General features: G+C 38.0%; 3 protein-coding genes across 10 annotated transcripts; 1 reads left to right on the forward strand and 2 right to left on the reverse strand.

The window, feature by feature from the left end:
• Positions 1-930: 930 nt before the first annotated feature.
• Positions 931-22,574, reverse strand: LOC121962079 (protein NLRC3-like). Of its 3 annotated transcripts, none has more exons than XM_088073673.1 (9): positions 22,482-22,574; positions 9,519-9,595; positions 7,954-8,058; positions 7,571-7,668; positions 4,928-6,719; positions 3,699-3,872; positions 3,420-3,593; positions 2,823-2,869; positions 931-2,721 (listed from the first exon to the last, which is right to left on the reverse strand). In XM_088073673.1, the coding sequence occupies exons 2-9, from the start codon at positions 9,590-9,592 to the stop codon at positions 2,195-2,197; spliced, it is 2,991 nt and encodes a 996-aa protein (XP_087929799.1). In that variant the 5' UTR covers positions 9,593-9,595; positions 22,482-22,574; the 3' UTR covers positions 931-2,194. The 3 variants fall into 3 exon arrangements, with proteins under 3 accessions (XP_087929799.1, XP_087929800.1, XP_087929798.1); XM_088073674.1 differs by lacking the exon at positions 22,482-22,574 and adding an exon at positions 10,047-10,237 and having other exon boundaries at positions 9,491-9,595; XM_088073672.1 differs by lacking the exon at positions 22,482-22,574 and adding an exon at positions 10,047-10,236.
• Positions 11,964-22,613, reverse strand: LOC121962130 (protein NLRC3-like). 5 transcript variants are annotated; one of them, XM_088073669.1, is made up of 11 exons: positions 22,482-22,613; positions 21,686-21,769; positions 20,957-21,043; positions 20,693-20,782; positions 20,434-20,523; positions 18,992-19,062; positions 17,007-18,786; positions 16,706-16,879; positions 16,318-16,491; positions 15,540-15,586; positions 11,964-15,321 (listed from the first exon to the last, which is right to left on the reverse strand). In XM_088073669.1, exons 3-11 carry the CDS (start codon positions 21,016-21,018, stop codon positions 14,789-14,791), a joined length of 3,021 nt encoding a protein of 1,006 aa, XP_087929795.1. In that variant the 5' UTR covers positions 21,019-21,043; positions 21,686-21,769; positions 22,482-22,613; the 3' UTR covers positions 11,964-14,788. The 5 variants fall into 5 exon arrangements, with proteins under 5 accessions (XP_087929795.1, XP_087929792.1, XP_087929797.1 ...); XM_088073666.1 differs by having other exon boundaries at positions 18,992-19,065; XM_088073671.1 differs by lacking the exon at positions 20,434-20,523 and adding an exon at positions 20,192-20,279 and having other exon boundaries at positions 20,691-20,782.
• A 1,485-nt stretch (positions 22,614-24,098) lies between these two features.
• Positions 24,099-26,597, forward strand: LOC148185756 (myelin-oligodendrocyte glycoprotein-like). 2 transcript variants are annotated; one of them, XM_088073678.1, is made up of 5 exons: positions 24,099-24,214; positions 25,118-25,486; positions 25,579-25,635; positions 25,798-25,904; positions 26,026-26,597. In XM_088073678.1, the coding sequence occupies exons 1-5, from the start codon at positions 24,124-24,126 to the stop codon at positions 26,113-26,115; spliced, it is 714 nt and encodes a 237-aa protein (XP_087929804.1). In that variant the 5' UTR covers positions 24,099-24,123; the 3' UTR covers positions 26,116-26,597. The 2 variants fall into 2 exon arrangements, with proteins under 2 accessions (XP_087929804.1, XP_087929805.1); XM_088073679.1 differs by having other exon boundaries at positions 26,029-26,597.
• The last annotated feature ends 411 nt before the right edge of the window (positions 26,598-27,008 follow it).

Here is a 27,008-nt window from a genome sequence, read left to right on the forward strand (position 1 = left end):
GAAATAATACTAATAATGATGATATCACCGATGTTACATTTGCAACAGTACTAATAATAGCCTAATAAAATATACATTTTCATCAGAAGGTTACAAAATAGACTTGCACATTTAGTGAGAGCCAAACGTAATAAATAAATGATGGTAAATTACTATAATGGTTTAAGTAATGAATAATTTTCTGTCATTAGTGAGATAAATATTTAATGGATCCGTAGTGGGCATGGTTAAAGTTTTGGTGAGGGCGAGGCTATTTATGTTGCTACTTATTTAACTACTGTTAGTTTAAGTTTAAGGACCGATACTGACACCAATCTATTATCCTATATCAAATTTACAAAAGTAAATATTGGTTGATATTGGTCAATAACAAAAATTTTACAGTACAAATATACCTGCCCACTTTCTTGTTGAGATGATACTTAGAACAAAAGAAATAAGAAATAGTTTGGTACATAAGCTCCCCCTAAAAAACACAAATTTTCAATATTTCACTTTATTGTGCAGTTTAGACAAACAAGATGTGTGTTAATTAGTGCAAAGATAACGTTAGTTAACCATCATCTACACGTGGCACATAAGCATTGTAATCTGATTTTTAAAATGAATGTCGCTTTTTTGATTTTTGCCTATAAAATCTGAACTCACTTGCGTGTAAATCTGCATCCTCTTCCTTTTTCTAGAAGTCAGTGCTCTTATTGTGGCACACGGATGAAGAGGCCCCACCCGCCCTCAGTGAGTCTGCAGGGGGACGACAGCTGGGATGCGGAGCAGCCAGGCCGCCCCGTCCTTTATTGTCAGCCAAACCAGTGAACCATTCATCCCAATATGACAAGGTGGACAATCCATTATGTTCCTGTACACATGAACCAGTTCAGATAATACTGTCTGTTATATTGTTTAAAGAAAACAATACGTTCTCAGTTGAGATTTTGGAGGTTTGAACGTTTTGGAGGTGTTGCTTTTATTCTTTGCTTTTTTGTGACAAAAAGACAAAACAGTAAAACTGAAGAGATTACTGAAAACATGTTTGACATGTAATGAAACTGGTTGGCCATTGCAATACACCAGACCACAAGTCTTTAACCAGAGTGCTTGAAATGTCAGACCATCAGCATAACAAATCAGAAGAAAATGGTCATACCCCTCCCAAAAAAACACCGAACCACAAAATGTAATAATTCCAAAAAAAGAGTGTTTTTTTTCACACTAATGTGGAATAGTTCTTAAATTTCCTGAAACTGCAAACTCGCTGTGGTTTTCATTTGAATTCTTCAGACATAATTCATAATCCTACCAGGGACTAGAAAGAACAAATTTTATTTAATTCTAAACAGTGTCTTTGCTATTCTACTCCCTGTAAAACAAAAACAACAACAAACTCATTTCAATCAAAGTTCCTCTTCATAGTGTCTGGTAAAGTTTCTTCATATCAGTTTCATGACATATGAAACAAACATAGCTGCTGTAGCGTGTTTTAGGGATGACGTGTTATATAAGGAACAATGTAAGAGTATAAACGTACGACACTAAAGTTGTGTTCAGCAGGATGCTGTTCAGTAGTCACATTTAGTTACTTGTTTGTAACTGCTTCTAAAAGCTTTGGAGTTCACAGTGGGGTATCGAGTGACATATTTTTACGTCATAGAACAAAATGTGAAAATCTGCTCAGCTTGTGTTAACCAAAGACCTTATTTCAAATAATTAACAAAAAAAACCCACTGACTCTGATAGAAGTGATCAGGAGGTGCAGAAATGTTTACTTTTTTCCAAGGTTTTAGGACTTTTTCTTTTTTTTTTGATGAATTGATTAGTTGTTTTATCAATGAAATGTCAGAAAAATGATCAAATATATAGATTAGTTTCCCAGAAATATTAATAGCATAATCGTAACACTACTTGATATTTTGCTTGAAAAATTACTAAAATTTAAAATTAATGGTTTGTCAAAAAAAGCTGCAAATTTCAGCAACAACTTTTTGATTAATGGAACTGTTCTTTCAAATAAACAGAAATACCAATAAGACATTTTCACCTATAGGATGCAAATTAAGTTTGTTAATGGAGCTTGAGACAACTTCAGTCTTTTAAAGAGCAGTGCGTTGTTGCACGACACGTTTAGACTTTATTTATGAGAACTAGCCCACACTGATGCACAGGGGTTAGAGCAAGTGTGAATACGTCGAAAAGTCGGTTATATGAGCTGACAAAAGAATGCAGAAGACCGAGTGTCTTCCAGTTCAACAGCAGGATAGAGGAGCTCATTGAACGTTGTTTTGTAGGTATGGAGGCGGGTCCGACTTTCGGAGGATACTCTATAGAAGGACAGAGTGCCAGCCGGCCAATCCAGATAAACCCCAACCCGACTGGAGCGCCATCCGAGTGGGGACACGTCTACTTTCTCGTTATTGTGCAAAACGTAATTCCCATCACTAGAGCAAACCAGACACCAAGATTTATCATTGTATCCCATCTTTAACTTTTCTGTCTTCTTCTTCTCGTCAGCTCCTCTGTATGTGACTCCAACGCTTAGAGGTCCGAACACTTCCACCTCCCAATACCAGCGCCCATCCAGACCCTGTTCACACAGCACCTGATTTGTCGTTCCTTTGTATTTGGGATTTGGCTGCTCGTCTCCCAACCGGGTCACCTTTCTGTTCTCTTCTGAGAGAAGGAGGTTCTTGTCGGCTGTGTTGGGATCCAACGTGAGCTCACAGGCATCTACAGGTAAGAAAACATTTGATTTAAAGGGAGTTCAAACCAGTTATGAACATTTATCTAGATTTGTTTGTCTTTCCTACCAAAAATATAGAGATACTTACATTTCTTGAAGCCTGGATTCATCCTGTGACTCCCACCATGATCAATGCTGTAGAGAGGAATATTTGAGTCTGAAACCTTGTTTGTAATTTAGTCAGATAATAAATCGCCTCTATAAGCACAAGTAAACAGTCCTGTGAGGAGGCCAAACAGATTGGCCAAAATGCAACTTTGGAACCCAATGATTTCTCTTATGTGTTTTTTTTAAAAAAGGTTTGATATCCGTATTTATTTAAATATATCTGCTAATAATGGCCTAAATAACCAGTGCACAGAAGAGGAAGTCTTAGCCCAAATATCTACTTGTTACACCAGTTCTTACAAAATATTGGCCGTTGCCCCCAGACGCTTATCCTTGTCAGATGATAGTCAATGGCTTCCAAATTGGATCTAAGGTAACCACGACTTCAGATTAGTGTTAAGATTGAAATATGAAGATAAATGTAAGCAGTAAGAAGAATTTATTTTATGGTGAAGAAAGTTTTTTATCATTTGTTTATAGAGTTGGCACTATACTACAGTCTCATCATACTGAATTTGTAGCAGTATTTCAACACTTTCCTGTCACATCAGTAGAGAAGTCAGTACTGTGTAATTACTTGAGTATGCTGAGCTTGTATTTTGGATTGTTCTTCAGCTCAGTCAGCAGCTCCTCTCCTGAATCTCCCGGATGGTTGTAGCTCAGGTCCAGCTCTATCAGATGGGAGGCGTTGGACTGTAGAGCCGAGGCCAGAAAGGCGCAGCCTTCTGCTGTGACCTGACATCCTGACAACCTGAGAAAACAGTGTTTTGACATTTATGTTTTAGCTTAAAGTCGCACTTAAACTTGTCCACCCATGGCCAGTATCTGTCACTGTACTTAATAGTAGTGTTATTACCTCAGTGTTTCCAGTCTGCAGCATTGACTCGGTAGTCCATTACACAGCAGCGCCACTCCAGAGTCTTTCAGGTCATTGTTGCTGAGGTCCAGATCTCTCAGAGCTGAGTGGGTGTGCTTGAGAGCAAAGCCCAGGTGCTCAACCAACTCTGGAGTCACTTTGCAGTCTGCTAGTCTGTTGGTTGATGTTGAAGTTATAATGCAATGACAAAACAGTAGCTTTTTTTTTTTTTTTTTTTTGCATAGTTCTAGTTATAAGTAATTCCACCAACCACCCTTTTTGTTATTTACGACTCGCAAGAGGTCAATCAAATAATCAATATGCTTGGATCACCATTTTAGGGGGCTTTTTTTATAGCTCCTATTTCAGAGGAAGTACTGGAGAGGAAGTACTGTCCAATACAATAAGGAACCATGACTAACGTAAGTGTGCAGTAATTGGTCCAGATATAAACTGTGTTAGCTGTGTAAACAACAGACAATGCAAAACAAAAACAACAGCTTATAATGAAAGCCATCGAAGAAAAGACTGATCAATGTACCATCATCAAAGTCCAGAAATAACTGTGCGACTGTCGCATATAACGTGATTTTGGCTTGTCAAAGCCAAAGTGATGGTGCTATACCTGCTGCTCGCCATCCTACAGTACGTCACTTCAGCGTTCTGATTGATGGTACGAATGCAAATATAAAAAAAGCCAGCCTTTGGAAGTATGCAGTTCTCAAATGAAGTCTCCAGGAGGCAGTTCCTTTAAGGGAGTCCCTAAAAGTGTTTGGTCCAAAAATGTCTACTCTTGTCATCATCTTGGTGAGAACTCATATAAATTTTTCCAAGGATCATAATTATCTTTTGTCAAAGCATCTGTATGCTTCAAACGAAGAGCTGGTGGGATCGTCAAATTGTTGGGGCTGAATCTAAAAAATGTGGTAACTTAAAACTTTAAACTGAAAATCAGATGTTCACACCAATTTTAACAAGATTTTAACTGGCAGCAGGCTTTTTGCCACGCCCTAAACTGTGGCCATACGAAACTTCATCCTCTGGGTGTGGTTGCATAACATTTGGTACAAACCAGTTCTTGAAACCTTGGTATTTGCCATTTATTCACATTGTTTGGCAGATGACATGCGTCTTCTGAATTTACTAGACCATCTAAGTGTTCAGTAAGAAAATATAAAGTTTGATTTTCTTGCAAAATATGATACGTATTACACAGAAAGTAAACTTACACAGCTTTTCTGCTGCTCCTCACAGCTGGTATCAGTCGCCTTCTGCCTTCGTCTGATGTGTTGTAACTCTTCAAATCCAACACATCCAGTTCATCCGAAGATACTAGCAGCATGTAGGCCAGCGCGGAGCAGTGCAGTGGAGTCAGCTCTGTTTTCAAGCGATCTGGTGATTTGAGATATTCCTGAATCTCATTTTTGACTTTGTTATCTCTCATCTCAACCATAGTTTGGAAGAGGTTGATGCAACTGTCTGGAGAGAGGGCCTTTCTTTTGATGGCTTTGAGGTGAGTCAAGATTTTCTTGTTGATATCTTGGCTTGGTTCTGGTGATGTCAGCAGACCCTGAAGGACTCTCCGGTTTGGCTCTACCATGAGGCCAAGGAGGAATCGCAAGAAGAAGTCCAGATGGCCGTTCTTCTTCTCCAGCACTTTGTCAACAGTCATCTTTACAAGATCAAGTAAAGTATGATCTTTGTCCTTCAGATTGAGGAAGTTTCCGAGCTCTGTCGTATTGTTGTTTATGAAACAGTCATAGACAAAAAGAGCTGCAAAGAACTCCTGTACGGTCAAGTGCACGAAGAAGAAGACCTTTTTCTGGGAAAAGACTTGTTCTTCCCTCAGGACTGCTGTGCAGAATCCAGAGTAGATGGTTGCTTCTTTTACGTCGATGCCACACTCTTCCAGGTCTTCATCATAGAAGATGAGGTTGTTGTTCTGCAGCTGAACAAATGCCAGTTTACCGAGTTTCAGGAGAAATTCTCTATGCATCTTCAGAAATCTCTCTTTATTTTCATCTGTCTTCTCATCGTATTTTCTGCTTCTGCGTTTTGTCTGGGTGAACAGGAAATGTGCCATCATCTCTGTTAGAGTTTGAGGAGTTTCAGCTTCCTTTGCTTCCCCAAAGATCTCTTGAAATAATACGGCAGAAATCCAGCAGAAGATCGGGATCTGGCACATGATGTCGAGAGTCTGTGAGGAGCGAATGTGCGAGATGATCCTGTCAGCGAGGTTCATGTCATGACTAAACCTCTTCCTGAAATATTCTTCTTTTTGTGGGTCGGTGAACCCTCTTATCTCCGTCACCAAGCCGACAAACTCTGCAGGGATCTGATTGGCTGCTGCTGGACGGGATGTTATCCACAGTTTAGCCTCGGGAAGAAGGTTACCCTGGATGAGGTTTGTTAGAAGATTCCCCACAGATGTTACTTCACTGACAGATGATACCGGCTTGTTCTCGAAGTCCAGTTGAAGTCTGCTTTCATCCAGGCCGTCCAGGATCACTAAAACCTTGGCTTTGACAATATCTCCTGGATCTTTCAGATCGTGGACAGCAGGGTGAAATTCAGTCAGGAGCTGGTGCAAGCTTTTGATATATGTACTCAAATTCAGCTCTTTGAAAGCAAGACTGAAAACTAAATCAAAGTCCTGGTTCGCGCTCCCCTTGGCCCAATCAAGAATGAATTTCCGCACGGAAAATGATTTTCCAATCCCTGCGACGCCCTTCGTCAGGACTGTTCTGTGACGTCTCTCTTGGTCAGGCAACAGTTTGAAGATGTCACTGATTTCGATTGTATGTTCAGAAGACTCTTGTTCCAATTTATGTTTGAGGTTGCTGAACTCGTGCAGTGGGTGCTGATTTCCACTTTCTACAGCGGTGATGTTGAGTGTTGTGTTTATGCTTTCCAGAGAAGTCTGCTGGTCACCATGACCTTCGTCCGTCACAGTGAATTGCTTTTGCATTGCTTCTTTATGGATCTTCATTGCGTTTAAAAGATGGCTCTCTCCTGCAACAGCTAAATGCACAAGCTTTTATTCAGACTTTTAAAACACCAAAGTTTGTCTGAAAGATCTCCTATTGTGTCAGTTGGCAAAGATCTTAGTAATGTACCGAGGATTTCCTTTGAAGCAAAGGAGTGTGAATAATACCTGAAACATGACGGTGATACACCTTAGCATCAAGTTTTAAAATTAAAGTTTTAAAAGTCTCTATCGTACATAGTTTGAGCATCACTAACCACTTTCAAAAGTTTGTTGTTGTTATTATGACAGTTATGGAGAGGTCGTTTAACACGGTAATCTAAAATATTGGGCCTTATGGCATAGTTGTGGTGTGCCGACCTTATCTTTAAAAGGCCTCTGAGTGTGCCCGGTGTCTAAATATTCACATGGGTAGTGCCACAACACACATGAAATGGGTGGCTGGGTCGTCCGCTAATGGCAAATTTGGTGGTCCAATCCCTGGCTCCTCCTGTCAACACGTTAAATTATCCTTGGGCAAGATACTGAACCCCAAACTGGTCCCGATGGCTGTTCCAGCCCTGTGTGAGTGCGTGATTGGTTACTAAGTACCAGGTGGCACCTTGTACAGTAGCCTCAGCCACCAGCGTGTGTGAATGGGTGAATGTAGTGTTAAAACGCTTTAATACAATCTTACAATCTTTTTACCATTTACAAATAAAACGTTTAATTTTATGTATCTCCTCTGTCTGTCCCCTGCACTGTTTTCCAATTTAACTGTGAGCACCATTTATTTTCTTTTTTGCTACCTGAAGTACTAATCTGTGACTAATAGTTTTTGGCAATAGTTACTAATAGCAATAGCCGTGTAAGCAGCACTACAAGTACTCACGTGAAGTAAACTTACATATTTCTTCCTCAGTATCTGTCTGCTGTCCACCTGTGTAATGGACAGGATCCCTAAAATCCTCCAACGACTCTGAACTTAACTCTTCACTCTGCTGTCTGTAAGAAGAAATAACAACAAATGGCACGTTAATTCTCACCGGATGCAAATAGTTAATGGAAAGACGGGAACTGAAATAAGAGCAGAGTGAAGACACATCCACAGGAGTTAAAAATGTTTCAGTTTGAGCAAAACATTCATGATTATTCTCGAGCAGATATGCACACACATGTACACAGCAGTCACAAATGGTTTTACTACATTCAGTCTTTTAATTGTGAATAAAAAATTACCTTAATGCACTTTAAAAAATACATTTCATTTACAGAATACATTAAAATTACCTCTGTATCTCCTCAAGACCAAAATTGAGTGGTTCGCACATGGATCCATCACTCCTCCTCATGATACATTTGGGATCTGTGGACTCAGCTGCACTCTTCTGTGAGCTAAAAGAAAAGATTATCTACTAAAAAACAAACAAATTACTTTTTTTAAAAACAAACAAACTGAGTTATACTTGCATGCATGAGTTGCTTGTGCTAAATATTTGTTAAGGTTCAACTCCAGTATTCTTATATGGGTGCTACATCCACATGATGACCAAATCAGGCTATGGGAAACAAAAGTGCCTTCAAAATATTGTATAATTTCATAGAAGTTTAATTCAATGCACAACACACTGCACAAAGTTAAAGGTTAAGGCTTTGCAGGGCACTTGTTAAGTGTATGAAAATACACTGCATGAATAGGCGTACTCTGTTAACCCTCTGAAACATGGAGAGACTTCACTTCTCTTGTGCTGATTTCAGACGCCTTTTTAGTATTTTAACCTTTAAATCCCAAAGCAAATTGTTGTAATTTCTTTCAAAAGCATGGGGAAAAAAGGCAAGTAGTAACTTGGTAATAAATGTTCCACAAACTGCAAGAAATTAGTAGATTTAGTTAATTGTTCACAATAAGCTTGCTTGATTGCTTGGCTTTAGTTACATTTCGTGTGAGTTTTGAAAGGTGGGTTTGGTTTGGGGTTATTAGTTCTTCTGTTAATGTGTATACACAAACACTTTTTCAAATCTTTTTTAATGGGTTAAAAAATATATAGGATCCATAATGATGTACTATGACAGAGGATTAAGGCCATGTTAAAGAAAAAAGTTGCAATATTTTGAGTAATTTTATGACAATAAACTCATAATATTAGGAGAACAAAATCTAATATTACGAAAATAAATTCATAATTTTACAAGAACAAAAGTCGTAATTTTACAAGAACAGAGTTGTATTATGACGAGAAGGGGGATATTATGTTGGGGAAATAAACACATTGCCAGCAAACTATAAAACAGGCGAAAGCACAGGCAGGCGGCCACTGTCCCCGGCCACAAAGGAGGCTGCTTGTAATTTTTTCTGATCATTTACAAACTTTATTCTTGTAAAATTACAACTTTATTCTCGTAAAATTATTACTTTTTTCTCACAAAATGAAGACTTGAATGAATGACTTGACTTGAATGACTCAATCATTTTTTTCGTCAATGTGGCCCTGAAACTCTGTCGTAATGTTACAGAAATATTATGATTTTAAAAAACATATATATATACTGTATGTATATATATATAGTTTTTTAGTGTATTTCTTTTTCACTTTTTTTGTTGCTCACTGCCATTTTCCATGTTTTTGAAATAAATCCTGCTAAGTTGCTCAGGTTTCTAAAGGTTTAAAGAGGAACTTCTGGTTTCTGATGCACTTTTATCGAGTTGAAAATGGCGACATCTTCTGGACATTGTTTGGTATCACAGAAAAAAAAAAACCCACCTACTTGAAGGGTAAAATGACATTACTAAAATCACCATTATTCAGTATTGAACATCACAGCTCACCTGTATATAACAAATGAAACATTGATACCTAACAGACGGCTCCTCGAAGGATTCATCAGAGGTTAAAGAGGTTTTAGCTCGCTTCCTCTTCTTTTCAGCCATTTCCTGTAAAAAAATTAATATTATATAAATCACACAGATGTTTATGGACAAGTCTGAGCACAATATGAGCAGTTTTTAATCAGTATAGCATCTTTGTTTTGTGTATTTTGTCACTTTTGCGCCTGTTTAATGACAGATTATAATCTGAGATTAGGGCGTTTTCTCCACAGAATACTAAAATAAATGTATTTCTTCCTGCTGCTGAGTCAGACGAACATGGCCATGTTTGTAAATATATATGGATATAAATATATAAATAATGTCCTTTTTTTGTTTTTACCAAATCCGACTATTTTTTTAGCAATGATCTTTCAGCACAAAGCACCGCACGTGTCTGCAGGTCCACCGGCAGCTCACACGAAAACGGGGCAAACCAGCGGAAATAACCGCAAACCGTAAAACGGGAACTTTTTATACCCATGAAAAGACGAAAGGAATCATAAAACGTACTTACTTCTGTGGTTTTGTCTCGAAGACAACGTCTGTCTCGTGCCAGCACTAACCAAAAGGACAACGCGTATATTAGTTTCACTTTCGACGTAATCGGTAATCAGGTTAACTTGAGTATTTCCTTTTCCTCTTTATACTTCTACTCCAATAGGAGGTAAATATGGTATTCTTTGCTTTACTACATTTTTCGGGCAGCTTTTTCAGAGCTTTTCATCTCCTCCCCATCCAGTGAAAACTGCGTTTCTTCAGATCTGTTGATGTTGAATGATGAAGGTTTCCTTTGTGTTAAACTGAAACTGAAGGTTAAAAGTCAAAATGAGCTCAACTATAAACATCTACAGCAGCAAAATCCCAGCTAGAAACGTTTGGTTTTAAAAGCGTTCTCAGAAAGGCTCGATGCATTTTTTTAATAATCGGCAAGTTTTCTTTTAGTTACCAGAATATTCAGGTAACATCCTCTGTAAACATCATTTTTTTCTGTTTTTGATTTTTAATTTTATTATTTTTGTTAGAATATGACAATACAGGACCATTTCATAAAAATGATGGGTCATATCCTGAAAACAAGCCTGAATGCTGCTTTTATAATGTTCCTCCGCTGTTCTCATGTAACATTGTGGGAACGTTTTATAAACAAGAATATTCCCTGATGTCACCTCTCAGCATCACCAAAACACCCTCAAAATATTAAAAAGATCTTATTGTAAACATATCACACTACATTTTCATTAAAAATGTTCTGTAATCTCAGTCCTCAAAACATTTTCTGAATGTTGCTTTGAAAACGTTCTTCCTACGTTCTCATGTAACATTGTGGGAACGTTTTATAAAAGAGCATTCCCTGATCTGTCGCGTTTCACCAAAACATCCTCACAGTGTTTCAGTCCAAACGTTACGTCTCAGTCAGCATTCACAGGAACATCGTTTGAAATCGTTTGAACATCCTCAAAACGTCCTTTGAACATTAGATTTCAGTGTTTTCTTGAAAACATCATCACAACGTTAGACAGTGTTGTGGGAACGTTCCCTGCTCGCTGTGATGCAGAAGAATATTAATCCCAAAACATAAAATATAAAAGGAAAACAGATTTTATTGCACTGAGTACTTTTACATTTTGAAGTAATTTTGCTGATGCACTTTTTCTTAACTATGGTTTTGAATGCAGGACTTGTACTTTTAGTGGAGTATTTTCACATGTGCTAGTTAGTACAGTAAAGGGTCTGAATCAGTGAACTGCAGTGAGTCTGAGAGCTTTTGTCTGCAGATAACGTGCACACGTTGGTGACAGTATGGTGACATCTAGTGGAGGGACACAAATAAAGATAATGTGACTGTGACTATTTGATCTGAACTGCTGTAAAATTTGGGGCACACGCTGCATTTATTTGATTTCTTTGTTGGTCTGTGTGCGTCAGTTTGAAGGGAGTGCAGTCAAAAGAGTCGTGCAGTTGTTAATTTTGCTAACTTAATTTTACTTTCTGTTTTCTTTCAGCACAGTTTTCGGTGAGACACCCTGACACAGCAGACTTGTGAGTACGCTTTCAGTTTTACTGACTCTTTATCTTCAGAGGTCAGAACATTTATCATTGAACATTGTATTTTAAAATAAAATAAAAATGTGCTTTTTGTGAAAGTAAAAAATCAACAAAAGAAATGATCAGGTCACGACTTACATTGTGATTTTAAAATCTTTTTTTTTTGCACCTTTCGTACCAGAGATCCACAACAAATCGTGAATCTTAAACTGAATCATTTATTTAACACCTTAAATATATTAAAATACAGATTTGACAAAAAGCTGGAAACAGACGACTGACAGTGATGGATCTCGCCAGTCAAATGTTAAAATACAATAAAAAGTGCAGTTAGTGTAGTATTTATATTACCTGTATATTGACTGTTGAGGCAAATGAAACTCTGTTCACTGCAACATTTATTTTTATTGATAGGTTGCACAAAAGCGATCATAAACACATAAACATAAAGTACAACACATGAATAATTAATCCGTTAAAACAGACAATTTTTTACATTTACTCACATTTTTGATTCAATTATTTTGCACTCCAGGGAACATTAAACAAACTGATGTTGACTTGTTTTGATTTAGAAATGCATTCGACACTTGCAACATAAAAACCCAAATATAAGTACACTCGATATGAACACTTGACTTAAAATCTGAAAAATCACATGGAGAGTGTATTTAACTCAATTTATCAGCCACAAAATTATCATTCGTCACTCTCAGTTAACTTTTCATATTTGGTAAGCTGCTTAACGTGATGAAATTGTAATATTAATGCATTTTATGAAGTATAAACTCAAAATGTTAAAAAGTAATGCAGATAATTAAAAACAAGTAAAATAAAAATGGTAACAGAGTTTCATGAGATGAGACAAGACGAGACACGGATGCTTACTTGACTCTCAATTTAATATGTTAACAATATTTTATGATATCCTCATACTTAAAAAGCATAAAACAGTAAAGTTTTCATCTCTGCAATGCACTGGTTGGTTTGTTTAACTTCACGTCTTCATCTATGGTTAATCATTAAGTGGATTATTGCTACATTTGGTCTCTTAATTGCTCACTACAGTATAAAGTACAGCAGGTTATGAAACTGTGGCGTTGGAGGGTTTGACTTGTATTAGCGGTGGCCGTGGTCTGTAGGAGCATGTCGTTAATACAGTAAAGTATTCATCTCTATATCATTATTACAATATTTGCAGTTTACTATCACTAACTTACAACACCAAAATGCAAAACATTTCCATAACTAAAATCTTTAAATGTTTTTTAACTTTAAACTTTAACTTTTAAATGTGTATGAATACAAGTTGATCAAACATAAACTTCAAAAACACAATAAATCCCAAAAATTCATAAAAACCTGTACAAACTCAAACCTGTATAACTGAATCTTAGCTGCAAACATGAACATTTAAAAGTTATACAGTCAAATCTCACAAAGTAAGAAAGACACCAGATGCATCTGATTGTGAAAATGCATCTGCGAGTTCAGACGTGTTTTGGGAAATAATAGCATAGCGCCTCCCGAAAAAAGGAAAAGAAAACCTGAACAGCAGGTTCTCAGAGTTTCTGTGCAAAGGTAAAGGTTTGGTTTTGAGATTTGCGGAGACAAAGCTGATATTTTTGTGATCTGTTTCATTAACACACAAACACTCATTGCAGCTTGACTGTTAAACTAAATATTCGCTTACTTTTTAAATTTTTTTTCTTTGGATTTTCAATCACATTTAACATTTTATGCTTTGTTACATAAGATATATTATGATACATTATGTAGCAAGAAAATATTTACAAAAACAGCCAACACTGCTGTTATTAAACTGTTCAGAAATATAGTTTCTATTAACTATTGAATCCTACAAAAGTCTTAATACAAAAAGTACTTGTTACTCATTTATCTGTTGTTTCATACTAGATATGTGCAAAAATACACACTGAAATACATTTTAGGCTTCAGCAAATGTTGGTCCCAACTTTCTCCTCTTGGCTGGCCTGCTTAACGAAACTTGAGAAGGCTTAAATCCGACTAATTTGCCAAGTTAGCTCTTAGCTATTAAGTATGACACAGATTTTAATAAATGAGAGGCGTTAAGGTTGGCTAAGGTAGTAATAAGCTAACTATAACGTATTTCATTAAAAAAAGAGACGTTAAGGTTCGGGTAAGGGTGATGGAAAGGGTAAGTCTTGTTACCTATGCTAATGCTAAGCTAACAATCGGCTAGCTACAAAGTATAATGATAAAAGAGAGCCAGTAAAGGTTCGGGTAAGTATAATGGGAAGGCTACATCTTGTTACCAATGCTCATGCTAAGCTAACAATTCTTTGTCTATAAGTATTAGTTTAAAAAAAAGAGGCAATTAAAGTTATGGTATGGATAATGGGAAGGCTACATCTTTTTACTTAGCTAGCTAATGCTAAGTGAGCAATTAGCCAGCTATGAAGTCTTAGCTTAGAAGAGAGACTGTTGAGTTTAGGATAACTATAGTAGGAAAGCTACATTTCATTACTTATAGAGTGAACCACATCTTCATCTATGGTTAATAATTAAGTGGATTATTGCTACATTTGGTCTCTTAATTGTTCACTACAGTATAAAATACAGCAGGTTATGAAACTGTGGCGTCGGTGGGCTTGACTTGTATTAGTGATGGACGTGATTTGTGGGAGCATGTCGTATACACAGGTAACACACGGGTAACTTTTTGGGCAGGACTTGTTCGCCCTTAAACAGATTCACCCGCATTTTCTCACTTTGGAGCATTTTTTATAAATGCTGAACGTGTGTTTTAAAATTGCTGTTCGATCCCATGTAAATACGCCCGACACTACTCACAGGGAGGTCAGCATGTTTGCTAGTTGTTGTCTACACGCTGTGGCGTGTCTTACCAAAATTTATTAGCAAAATTTAGACGTTGTTTGTCCTCTTTTTCTTTCAAATGCAAACTGATAACATGTCTCCTCAATGTCAGTTTTGCTTTGCACTACTGGTTTTGTCTACTGGTGGTCTTTAGCACATGGCAAAAGAAAAGGCAAGGCGAAAAACACAAAAAACGAGGCTGGACAGCCAGCATCATGGCTCTCTGTCTGACTACTTCTAGTAGTGATTGTATAGGACATGTCCCTACCATCCATATGCAGATCTACACCTTTGGTTTCTTGCGTGTGATGCGTGTTGCAGTGAAGTTCGGTTAGCTTTGTGCTAACTGAGCTATGTTATCTCACAGAACAAGGCCGAGGAATGAGTGTGAAGTTCAACAGCCGGATAGAGGGGGTCAGTGAACGTTTCTCTGAAGGTGTAGAGGCGGGTCTGACTGTCGGCGGTAACTCTGTAGAAAGAAAGAGTGCCAGCCGGCCAGTCCAGATAAACCCCCACCCTACTGGAGCGTGAGCTGTGGGAAGATACACTGACACTCTGATTGTGGTGCAGAACAAGACAACCCTCAGCAGAGCAAATCAGACACCAAGACCTGTCGTTGCATCCCAGTTTACAATCTCTCACTTCACCTTTCCTGCCAATGGTTTTGTACGTTAACCCAATGGTAAAAGGCCCCTTCACCTCCACCTCCAAGTAGCAGCACCCATCAAGACCCTGTTCACACAGCACCTGCTGGTAGTGATCGAACCTTTCTTGGTGATCTGGATACGGCTGCTCCTCTTGCACCCAGGTCACTTTTCTGTTCTCTTCAGAGAGGAGGAGGTTCTTGTGGGCTGTGTTGGGGTCCAGTGTGAGCTTGCAGGCATCTGGAGATAAGAAAACACTTTATTTCAGGAGCACAGACTGACATACTGTGCCTTGACATTCAGGTAGTGACAACTAATCCATCAGAAAGTCATTTTTTTGTTGAGGCTGCCTTCCTTCCTGGATGAATTGTCAATATTCTTGTTCTTCTATTGTTAACTAGTATGTTGAAATATGTTGCAATTTTTGGTAAATGTTTTGCATTTCCACAGAAACTTACATTTCTTGAACCCCGACTTCATCCGGTGACTTCCATCATGTTTAACACTGTGAAGACAATTGACCATCAGACATAGAGCCATTTAAATGATCATGTGTTGCTCTCAGAAACATTTTCAATGTGTCTATTGAGAATCTACTATTGTTAGTGCCGTCCGACCTGCGGTGCAATAGGGTACCCTTGAGAAGTGATGGTCAAAAGAAGCCTTTTGAATCATTTTCTTTGTTTAGTGAACCCACTAGATGGTGCTTTTGGGAAAGGAAAGGTCATAATCTGAACACTGGTTCACTTTTCACATGGTATCCTAAAGGGGCAAGGCAGTCATGAAACCTATGTGACACAGATACAGGAAATGAACCTAAAGTAAGCCATCTTGGTTTATCAACAGTCTCTGGTAAAGATTCTCAGTCATCCAGGTCATGGTAGGTCCAAGTGCTAAATCGTAATCAACTGGTTCTGAGGAAACTGAAGAAGCCTCACATGTGAGATGTGATACATTTTAAAGAAACTCGATCAAGTCCAGTTGCATGTACGTAATTTAGCACTTACAGAGCTCAAGTAATGTTAATTTAGTGTGCTTTCAACCCTTAATAGAAAGGAGAGTGTCATCTAGTGGGCTCACAAAATAAAGAAAGTGGTTTATGAGGCTTCATTTGGCCATTAGTACCCTTGAGTAATGTGACAGTTGGTACTACACAATCATGCATTTGTAGCTTGGTAGTCAAGAAAAACTTCTCTCTCAGACTCAAAGAGAAGTGATACTTAGAGTTATATTTACTTGAGTGTGGTGAGCTTGTATCGTGAATCCTGTAACAGTTCAGAGAGCCGCTTCTTTCCCGACTCCCCTGGATTGTTGTAGCTCAGGTCCAGCTCTATCAGATGAGAGGGGTTGGTCTGTAGAGCCGAGGCCAGAAAATCACAGCCTTTCTCTGTGACCTGACATCCTGACAACCTGAGAAAACACAGTGTTTGGTTAATTTGTAGGCAGGTTTTATAAATATTATATAAAGTAAAAGCACGTGCAGTGAGGTTTCACAGTACATGAGAGACTGATGGTAGATGTAGAATCTGAAGCAAAAAGCATCTTGGCCCAGCTCGGACTGAAAAACCAGCAGTCAAAGACCATGCAAAAAATTAACTCTGTTATGTAAACATCTAATAAATACCTCAGTTTCTTCAGTTTGCAGGTTTGACTTGACAGTCCATCACAGAGCAGCTTTACTCCCGAATCTTGAAGGTCATTGCCGCTCAGATCCAGATCTCTTAGCGGTAAGTGGGGGAACTTGAGTCCAAAGGCCAGGTGTTCAACCGACTCTTCAGTCACTTTGCAGTGTGCTAGCCTAGAGGTGGAAAGAAGGGTTATAATGCTAAAGAAAAAGGAACAAATGTGCAAACATATACATAAAATAATAAGATCATCATATTACAGCCACCTTATGTTTCATATTATAGAAAAGACAAACTTACACAGCCTTTTTGCTGCTCCTCACAGCTGGTATCAGTCGCCTTCTGCCTTCGTCTGATGTGTTGTAACTCTTCAAATCCAACACATCCAGATCATTTTTCGATACCTGCAGCATGTAGGCCAGCGCGGAGCAGTGCAGTGGAGTCAGCTCTGTTTTCATGCGATCTGGTGATTCGAGATATTCCTGAATCTCATTTTTGACTTTGTTATCTCTCATCTCAACCATAGTTTGGAAGAGGTTGATGCAACTGTCTGGAGAGAGGGCCTTTCTTTTGATGGCTTTGAGGTGAGTCAAGATTTTCTTGTTGATATCTTGGCTTGGTTCTGGTGATGTCAGCAGACCCTGAAGGACTCTCCGGTTTGGCTCTACCATGAGGCCAAGGAGGAATCGCAAGAAGAAGTCCAGATGGCCGTTCTTCTTCTCCAGCACTTTGTCAACTGTCATCTTTACAAGATCGAGTAAAGTATGATCTTTGTCCTTCAGATTGAGGAAGTTTCTGAGCTCTGTCGTATTGTTGTTTATGAAACAGTCATAGACAAAAAGAGCTGCAAAGAACTCCTGTACGGTCAAGTGCACGAAGAAGAAGACCTTTTTCTGGGAAAAGACTTGTTCTTCCCTCAGGACTGCTGTGCAGAATCCAGAGCAGATGGTTGCTTCTTTTACGTCGATGCCACACTCTTCCAGGTCTTCATCATAGAAGATGAGGTTGTTGTTCTGCAGCTGAACAAATGCCAGTTTACCGAGTTTCAGGAGAAATTCTCTATGCATCCTCAGAAATCTCTCTTTATTTTCATCTGTCTTCTCATCATATTTTCTGCTTCTGCGTTTTGTCTGGGTGAACAGGAAATGTGCCATCATCTCTGTTAGAGTTTGAGGAGTTTCAGCTTCCTCTTCTTCTCCAAAGATCTCTTGAAATAATACGGCAGAAATCCAGCAGAAGATCGGGATCTGGCACATGATGTCGAGAGTCTGTGAGGAGCGAATGTGCGAGATGATCCTGTCAGCGAGGTTCATGTCATGACTAAACCTCTTCCTGAAGTATTCTTCTTTTTGTGGGTCGGTGAACCCTCTTATCTCCGTCACCAAGCCGACAAAATTTGCAGGGATCTGATTGGCTGCTGCTGGACGGGATGTTATCCACAGTTTAGCCTCGGGAAGAAGGTTACCCTGGATGAGGTTTGTTAGAAGATTCCCCACAGATGTTACTTCACTGACAGATGATACCGGCTTGTTCTCGAAGTCCAGTTGAAGTCTGCTTTCGTCCAGGCCGTCCAGGATCACTAAAACCTTGGCTTTGACAATATCTTCTGGATCTTTCAGATCGTGGACAGCAGGGTGAAATTCAGTCAGGAGCTGGTGCAAGCTTTTGATATATGTACTCAAATTCAGCTCTTTGAAAGCAAGACTGAAAACTAAATCAAAGTCCTGGTTCGCGCTCCCCTTGGCCCAATCAAGAATGAATTTCTGCACAGAAAATGATTTTCCGATGCCCGCGACACCTTTTGTCAGGACTGTTCTGTGGGGTTTCTCTTGGCCAGGCAAAGGTTTGAAGATGTCACTGAGGTTCAAAAATGTCGAAGATTTCCGTCTCAATTTAGGTTTGATGTGTCTGAAGGATTGTTCTTCATGTGGCCCTTCACTCTCTCCAGTGGTAATGAAGAGTTGTGTGTAGATACTGCTCAGGGAACTCGTTTTGTCACCATTACCCTCAAAAGTCAAAAAAAATTTCTTCTGCATTGCTTTTTTATGATTCTTCTTTGCTTTCAAATGATGGCTTCCCCCTGAAACAATCAAATGCATGATTGCAAATCCCAATTATATCGTGGTTCATAACAAATAATTTTAGCTATGTAATATAAAAGCATAAGCAAACACAAAGTCCTATCTTAAAATTGAATTGGATGCAGCAACACAGATAAGGTATTAGCCTACTATCGCATTAACTGTAGGAGCAGCACTTGTAGTACTACGAAGGATTAAACTTACCCATGTCTTCCTCTGGATCCCTCACAACCTCCAAACGCATCGAACAGCTTGACGGGTCCTCAGTCTGCTCGCTGCTGGATGATCAACAATCAGTTATGGTGATATCATGTCCTTTGAATCTGATGTCTCTTAGGAAGCCTTGTCTGATGTCCGACCCCACAACACTGTCAGCTTTACGATGTTTGCCCTGAGACCTGAAGTCTTTTGGTCGAAGTGTGTGTTTGGACTGAAATGTTTTAAATGCAGCACAAGTGCAGTGACAGAGTAGACTAAACTAAAATTACATCCTTGTGGTTGCATGCCACTGCAAAACTGTCAACTTCCAGTTACAGTGACAGCGTGCATGTCTTTGAAACCATGGATGCTTTACACACAACTTTTCCCTGGCAGCACGAGATCTCTTCAATCAGCACAGTCTGAAGCAGACGTTTGTGCCAAATTTGAAGAAATCGCCCGATGGTATTTGTGTGATATCACGTTCACAAGCATGCAACTGACAAGTTCATGGCAACCTTTGATCAGCAGGTAATTTTTGACTCAGTGTGGATGTTTGTGCCAAATTTGACAGAATTCCCTCAATTTGTTCTTGAGATATCGCGTTCATCAGAATGAGACAGATGCAAAACACAGTGACCTTGACTTTTAACCGCTGAAATCAGTTTATCCTTGATTCAAACTGGAAACTGGAAATAAAAATCTCTCAGTGCATACTTGAGATGTTACATTCACGAGAATGTGAAGGATGGACAGACGACCCGAAAACATAAAACCTCGGGCCACGACTATGGCCAGCGCAGAGGCATAAAAAACTGTACTTGTTATATTCGGACACAGACTCAAGTTGCCGCAAATTGAGAAAAATGCGCACAACATAGACTATTAACAACACTGTCATGTTGTAGTAGGTACCTAGGACTTTGAAATGAGTTCAGTTCAGTACGTTCTTGGCTTTGGGGTAATATTTTCCATTTATCTCTAAAATACGATATTCCAATGAATGTTGTTTGTTGCTGGACGTACTAAGTTTGTCAAACTGCTTAATAGCAATTTGAAGGAATCAGGTTAACTAAGCTGACTAAGCTGCTGGTTTTAGTTACAAATCACACCATTATCAATCCCTTTATGAATCTTTGTTGAACTTGTCTTGAAATATTTTTAGACGTAAGATATTTTGTATACAGAATACTTTAATTTAATTACCCCTTTTCAAGATGAAAGTAAACTGGCTCTCCGATGGATTTTTCACCCAGAGAGGCAACACTGGGAGCTGTGGACTCAATCGACTTTGACTTATGAAGAGAGACAATCTTTTTACTTGTTTGACCTATTCAGCAACCAAGAGCAAATCTATAACCTAAAATTTGAATGTATTTATTAATAGTGCACAACATTTAGCATTACCATTATGACTGTAATTTTTAAAGAGTACTTTATTTATTTACCTTTGTGTCTTTTGAAAGGAAATTGGCTCTCCGATGGATTTTTCACCCAGAGAGGCAACACTGGGAGCTGTGGACTCAATCAACTTTGACCTATAAAGAGAGAAAATATTTTTACTTTTAAACTTGTATCACCCTATTAAGTAACCAAAAGCAAATCTACAACCTATAACCTACAATTGTAAATATATTTATTAATAGTGTACAAGATTTAGCATTACCATTATGATTGTAATTTTTAAAGAGTACTTTATTTATTTACCTTTTGGTCTTTTGAAAGGAAATTGGCTCTCCGATGGATTTTTCACCCAGAGAGGCAACACTGGGAGCTGTGGACTCAATCGACTGTGAACTACAAAGTGAGAAACATTTTTTTTTAACTTATCTAACCTATTAAGCAATAGCTAAAGAAATATTTCTAAGAAATGACAGGAAGTTCTATCAGGTTTTCATCATGAACCACAGAAAGGAAAAACAACACAAAAAAAATAAATAAAAAAAAGAGCCGCGGTAGCATGTGGGGTACCTGCTTGTCTGCTCGGAGGACAAAGAGCAGGATCGCTTCCTCGTTCTCCTCCTCTCAGCCATTTCCACGACGGCAGCTTAAACACAGCTACAGGAAAAATAAAACACTACCTTTAGTAGTGTAAAATTACTACAGCTTTTGTCCAAAGTCAATAAAAAACAAAAAAAGTTGTTTTTTTAATTACAGCAACAATGTATTTTATTATGCAGCAGGTCCCAATAATATTGAAAATATAGTTGAAATATATAATATAATATAAATATACAATAAAATAGTTTTATTATTATATATATCTTTAATGGATTTTTACTTAAAAAAAACTTGATCTGAAAAGTATCTGAAGTTATCAAAAAGATGTAGCTGAGTAGAAGTAGAAAGAAGAATTAAATTGAGGTACTTGAGTAAAGTACAAGTACCTCAGAGTTGAATTAAATATACTTTGTTACTTTAAAATACTACATATTTCAGAGCGTTGCAGGTCCTCACTAAACTGAAAAATGCATCCTCTTTGTGGTCTTGTGGTAAATATATTTAGAGTTTCATTTGATGTGTAAACTTTGCTGTTAAATTCAAATTCTGATCTGACAAATATTTTCCTGTTAACTAAACAGCAACACGATAAAACATACTGACAAAACTTAACATTTACAGAGTTCAAAACTTTTACATCAATTAAATGTTTTTAAGTTTTAAAATCAACTGAAATGTAATCATAAACAACTTACTTACACGTTGGTGAAAAATGTTTCCGTCCTTGTTCAGTTGTGACTGCAGGAGGCTGAAACAGAGAAGTCAGACCCAACTTCCTTTTTCCTGTTAAAATAGATTGTTTACTATCAGATGGGCTGTGGTCATTTTGTCTGAATTATGATAATTTCCTTTAACTTTTCCAAATGATTCTTCTTTTTTTATTGGTATTCATTATTTTTTCCTTTTAATTATACTTGTTTTATTACTTGTCATGTTTTAACTTTTTGAATGTTCAGAACTTAGAGTTGCATTTTATTTATGAGTTCTGCTGTATGAATTAAGTTTAATTTAATTTACATGTAATCCCATCGGTACATGAGGTCTGAACAGAAGAAAAAAGTATGTGGTTAAACAAAGTTGCAGAATATTTTGTGCAGCTAATTTAAACAGCACGTTAGTGTCACCTAGTGGAGAAATATGGTAATAAAACAGAGTGGAAATCCCCCAACCTTAACCCAGTGACAACGATCTGCGCATGTGTACAAAACTTGTTTGTTTACAAAAATAACACTGCATTTCCAAAAAGGCCTGATCTGTGTGCACGTTTCTTTTTGGCTCTTAAACACTGAAAACTGTCGTGTTATTTAATGACAAACGTAATTTAAAGTGCTCAGTTTGCAGAAACCTGTTAGTCATGATGCGTTTTTATTTTGTTGCGCGTTAAACCCTGAACCAGCCTGTCCGCGTCAAAACTGCGCACTTTCTGCAAACACACTCCGATCTGCTCCTCCGACCTCACACACGGACACACACCCGCTCACACACTGTTACTCACGTTAATGCGCAGAGACGTTTCCTCCTCGATCCCCTTTGAGTCCCAAATATTGCATCTGCTGTATCAGGTTACGCAACCTCTGTCGCAGCTACAAACTTTAATAAAACCATTTTTACTTTCGGTTTCAGAGCGCCGCCCCTCCCCCTTCAAAATAAAACGTGAAACATTATAACAAACAACCGGATTTTAAACAGCAGGTTTTAATGTGTCTGCTTCATCTGTTTTATTCTGTCACAGAGGTCATAATAATTATTCTATTATTATTATTATTATTATTATTATTATTATATTATATTATCTGTCCATTTTATCAGCTGTTCTCTCCTGTTATTGTTATGATTTTAACATAGTATTTAAAAAGCCCATCCCTAAAATATGTCTTCAGTTTACCCAGTGATAGTGAAAAAGTCTGGGAACAGTCCAGCTAAATACACGTTTTTAACTGAGTCCTGTTTAGTGATGGACGCTGTGCTGTCCTGCATATTTGAGCATATTCTGAATGTTTGGTGGAGTAATCAGATTACTACTGCCAGCGTATTTGTACACGCTTCCACTCCCTGACTGCATTACTGATTATAATTCATAGAAGCAGTGTGATTTATAGACACTGTCATGTTGTTTTAAGTGATGGAATAAGTTTTTAGATCATTTAATTTATTAAAAGTAGTGAAACTACGATGTAAAATAATCCTGTTGCAAATAAAAGTTCTGCATCCAAACTCTGGGAGAAGAAACGTATTGGCTTCAAAATATACTTAAAATACCAAAAGTACAAAATGCCTTAGAATAGCCCATTAAAAAAAGTAATGTAATAGTAGTGTCACTTCTGTATTATAATTAGTGATACATGGATGTGTTGATAACGTGACTTTAGGCCACGAGCCATGGGTCTATTTTATGTAAATCATAGATCCATGCGCGGCAGCAGACGGCGGAGGGCAGCTGCTTTATAACTTCCTTCTTCGCCAGTTTCTTTATTCGCAAAGCCAAATATCTAAAAACCACACCTGTCTTCTTATGCTTTTTAAATGAATTTCACCTTTACATTAAGTCCCTAAAAATGATCGAATATAGCCAAAGACCTCTGTTCAGTTTTCAAAAATGATCTGACTAATGAAGCATAACAATTATCAAATCAACCCTTTAACCCTAATTTAATTACTATGCTAGTGCATGTTGATATTTATTTTTATTCATGGTTTCATCTCTGCAATATGATTTCTGCTCTTGTTGACCTTTTTCATGCACAAATGTATTTGCCTGATTAGTTTGTTTACAATAAAGTAAAAAAAAAAAAAGCTTTATAACTTCCTTATATTACATCCATGAGAGCAACTCATGGATGTATGCGTCTTTAGGACTTGATGTTTTTAATAATGGCGATTAAAAAATGCTTTCTGAAAAGTCAACATGCCTCAAAAAAATTATCTGGCCCCGTTGTGCATCACGTCACGCTGTAGCGGCTGGTTTGGGAAGTTCCACCACAAACCCGCGGTCGTTGAACACAGTTTGCTGTAATCAGATATTATTGGCTTGTTGTGTAGCTGATTGGCTGTTATAGGCTGATATAGGCGGGGCAGCGTGAAGCCGGTCTAGGACAAGTATGAGTGTCACATGGGAGCCGAGGACAGAGCGTCGGTCCATGGCTCGCCTCGCTTTCTTCGGCCTCATTTTCTCGGTTTGGACTGTAACTATAATGTATTTGAGAGCGGTGAACTGCACGCAGGACAAAGGTAAACTTTTGTTTTTGTCTCGCTGCAGTTGCGTCTCCGGCTGATGAAAGAGCTGTGACAACTGTCACTGCGAACAGGCTGATACTTATAATAATACTAATGATTATTTATTATGTAGTTTAGTCTACTAAGCCTTAAAAAAGACCTCATAACATCAGGTTACTTTCTAACAAACTGACTGAAATGGACGTTATATTGCATATATAAACTTTTAACAGAAAAATATTGTAACCCTTTTGTGATCAACATTTTGATTCTGTCTTTTAATTACATTTTCTCTCAGTTGCTCTTAGTAATAAGAACAGAGCCCACATTTATTTTGTACTTTAATTACATGTAATTAGTTACTCTTCTCCTCCGTTCAGAGCCGTGTAACTGTCATGGCTCATGCTTGACCGTGAGTGTGAGTGTGAAAAATCCCTAGTGTTTACTGTCATGTAACAACACTGAGCAGAGCAGAAAACAACACGTGCAAAGACTACTACAATATAATACATATATATACAATAAATATATACATATACATACAAAATATAATACATATATATAGAGTAAATGGATAATACCTGCTGGGAGCAGTAGTTTATCTGCAGGCAGCAGAACATTTAAACTGCACACATTTGAGTTTATTTCTATAATTTGTCAGTTTGAAAGGCACAGTTTGATATGCAGTTGCTTATCTTTGGATTTCGGACTGTAGTTTATTTAAAATAAGCAAATTAAAGGAATCGGTTTGGTCTTTTGGGACTTGTTATGTTTCTAAACCCAGTGATTAATCAGTGCAGGAATAAGTGTTATTCTAAAATGTCATACCTATAAGCTTCCTTACTAGCACTGCTGACACAGTTATTGATCCTGGAAGTTTGACGTGAATTTACAGGATTATTTGTCTCTGTTTTCCAGGTCGGCCTCGGGCCATCAGTTCATCTCAGCCAATCGTGGCCGCTCTGGGTGATGATGTCATCCTGTCGTTTCACGTGGAGCCGAGGGTCAACGTGCAGAACATGACGGTGAGGTGGTGGAAACCCGACATCCGGCCTGACCCCACAGATGCACTGAGCAACTACAGGTATGTCCACTGTTACCATGACAACCAGGATGAAGAGGACATGAAGATGTCATTGTACGCGGGGAGGACGACGCTGCTCAAAGACGAGCTGAGACACGGCAACATTTCTCTCCAGATCAGGGAGGTGAAACTCTCGGATAAAGGATGGTACAGGTGTGACATCCCGGAGTTATTAACTGCTGCACGTTTACAGCTAGTTGTTGGTAAGATAAATATATATTTATTATTATTAAAGTATGATATGTTCAGTTATATTTGTTTCTTTTTAATATTGTGTTTTTTGTGTTTTTGACAGAGCCCCCGCTGAAGCCTTTGACTACCAAAGCTCCGGATTCAACAACCGATTTGGACGGTGAGAAAACGTTCAAACTCTGTGAGGAAAACAGTTCACACTGAACCAGTACCCAGAATTTGGCACTGATACCCAACAGTGCCATTTTTCTCTCTCTGTGATGTCAGAAATGTAATTTTTGTTGTTGTTGCACTTTTGTCTGTGTGCTTTTTTTCACATCAGGTGTTCAGCCCGATCAGGGACTCTGGATTTGGCCTGCAGGCGTCTGTGTCCTCGTGACTCTGGGAGTCATTGGATATTTACTGAAGCGAGTGTGTAAAAACCGAGAAGTAAGTCAGAACAAAGTGGCTTTTTCTTGATTTCCAGACTAGCAGAATATCAGACTTATTAGGAGACAGCTCGTATCATTATCATTGTTATTATTATTAAACATGTTGATTGTCCCTCCAGCAGTTTGATGCCGTCCAAATCAACCCACCAACCAACCCACCCCACAGACCTGCTGTCCAGCTACAAATGGACCAACTTGATCAGCAATAATGGCCGATGCATTAAGGCGATAAATGTTTGTTCGTCAGTCAAACGCTGGAGGAATCACACATGGGATGGAGTCAGTCAGAGGACGGTTGGACAAACTAAATCGCACCTTGATATAAAAGTGGAGCTTTCGAGGCGACGACGTCTTCATACGGTTCAAGTTTAGCTTTTATCTCTGCAGCACTTTTGTGGATTCACGATGTCCAAAATGTGAGCAGAGCAGTGGACAAGTCCAGGCTGAGAAGACTGTTGCTTCTGTCTTTTTTTTCTTTTTTAAAGCATTTTCTATATTTGTATATAGGTACATGCAAGTATGTTTGTGTGTACTTTTATTGCATTGTAAGTATATTACTTACCATGTGCAGTAGCACTTATTTTTACATACAATTTAAATTTTTTGTGCATTATTACTTGTTACTTTTAAACACTGATTCAACACTTTTTATTTTACTTAACTTAAAATAAATAAAACTTATTTGATGCTCTCTGGTTGTATTGTTGTATTGTATTGTTCTGCTGTATTTTTCGAGCAATCTGACACAAAATTGTCCTTCAGCATTTTATCTTGTCATATACTATATTTGTAACTGATTTAGAGAAGATATAGAAATACTGTTTATTATTATCATTATTGTTATGATTTATTTGAAGCATTGCTGTCTGTCACGATTACATGGACTTGTTATGTAATTTACTTTTAAACTTTTTTAAAATCAATTATGAATTATAAAATAATTATCTAAAAGAAAAAAGCACTAATAATCATTGCTTGTGTTATTATCGATGTCTCGCTCTCCACCAGTTCAACCAGTTGGAGACTTTGGGGGATTTTAACGGTTCAATAACGACACCTAGTGGAGAAACGTGGTGGTATGTTTTAACCGGCTGTAGCTGTG

Source organism: Plectropomus leopardus, chromosome 23 (genome assembly GCF_026936395.1).
Source record: "Plectropomus leopardus strain MGB_pleo_1.0 chromosome 23, ASM2693639v1, whole genome shotgun sequence".
NCBI lineage: Eukaryota > Metazoa > Chordata > Actinopteri > Perciformes > Serranidae > Plectropomus > Plectropomus leopardus.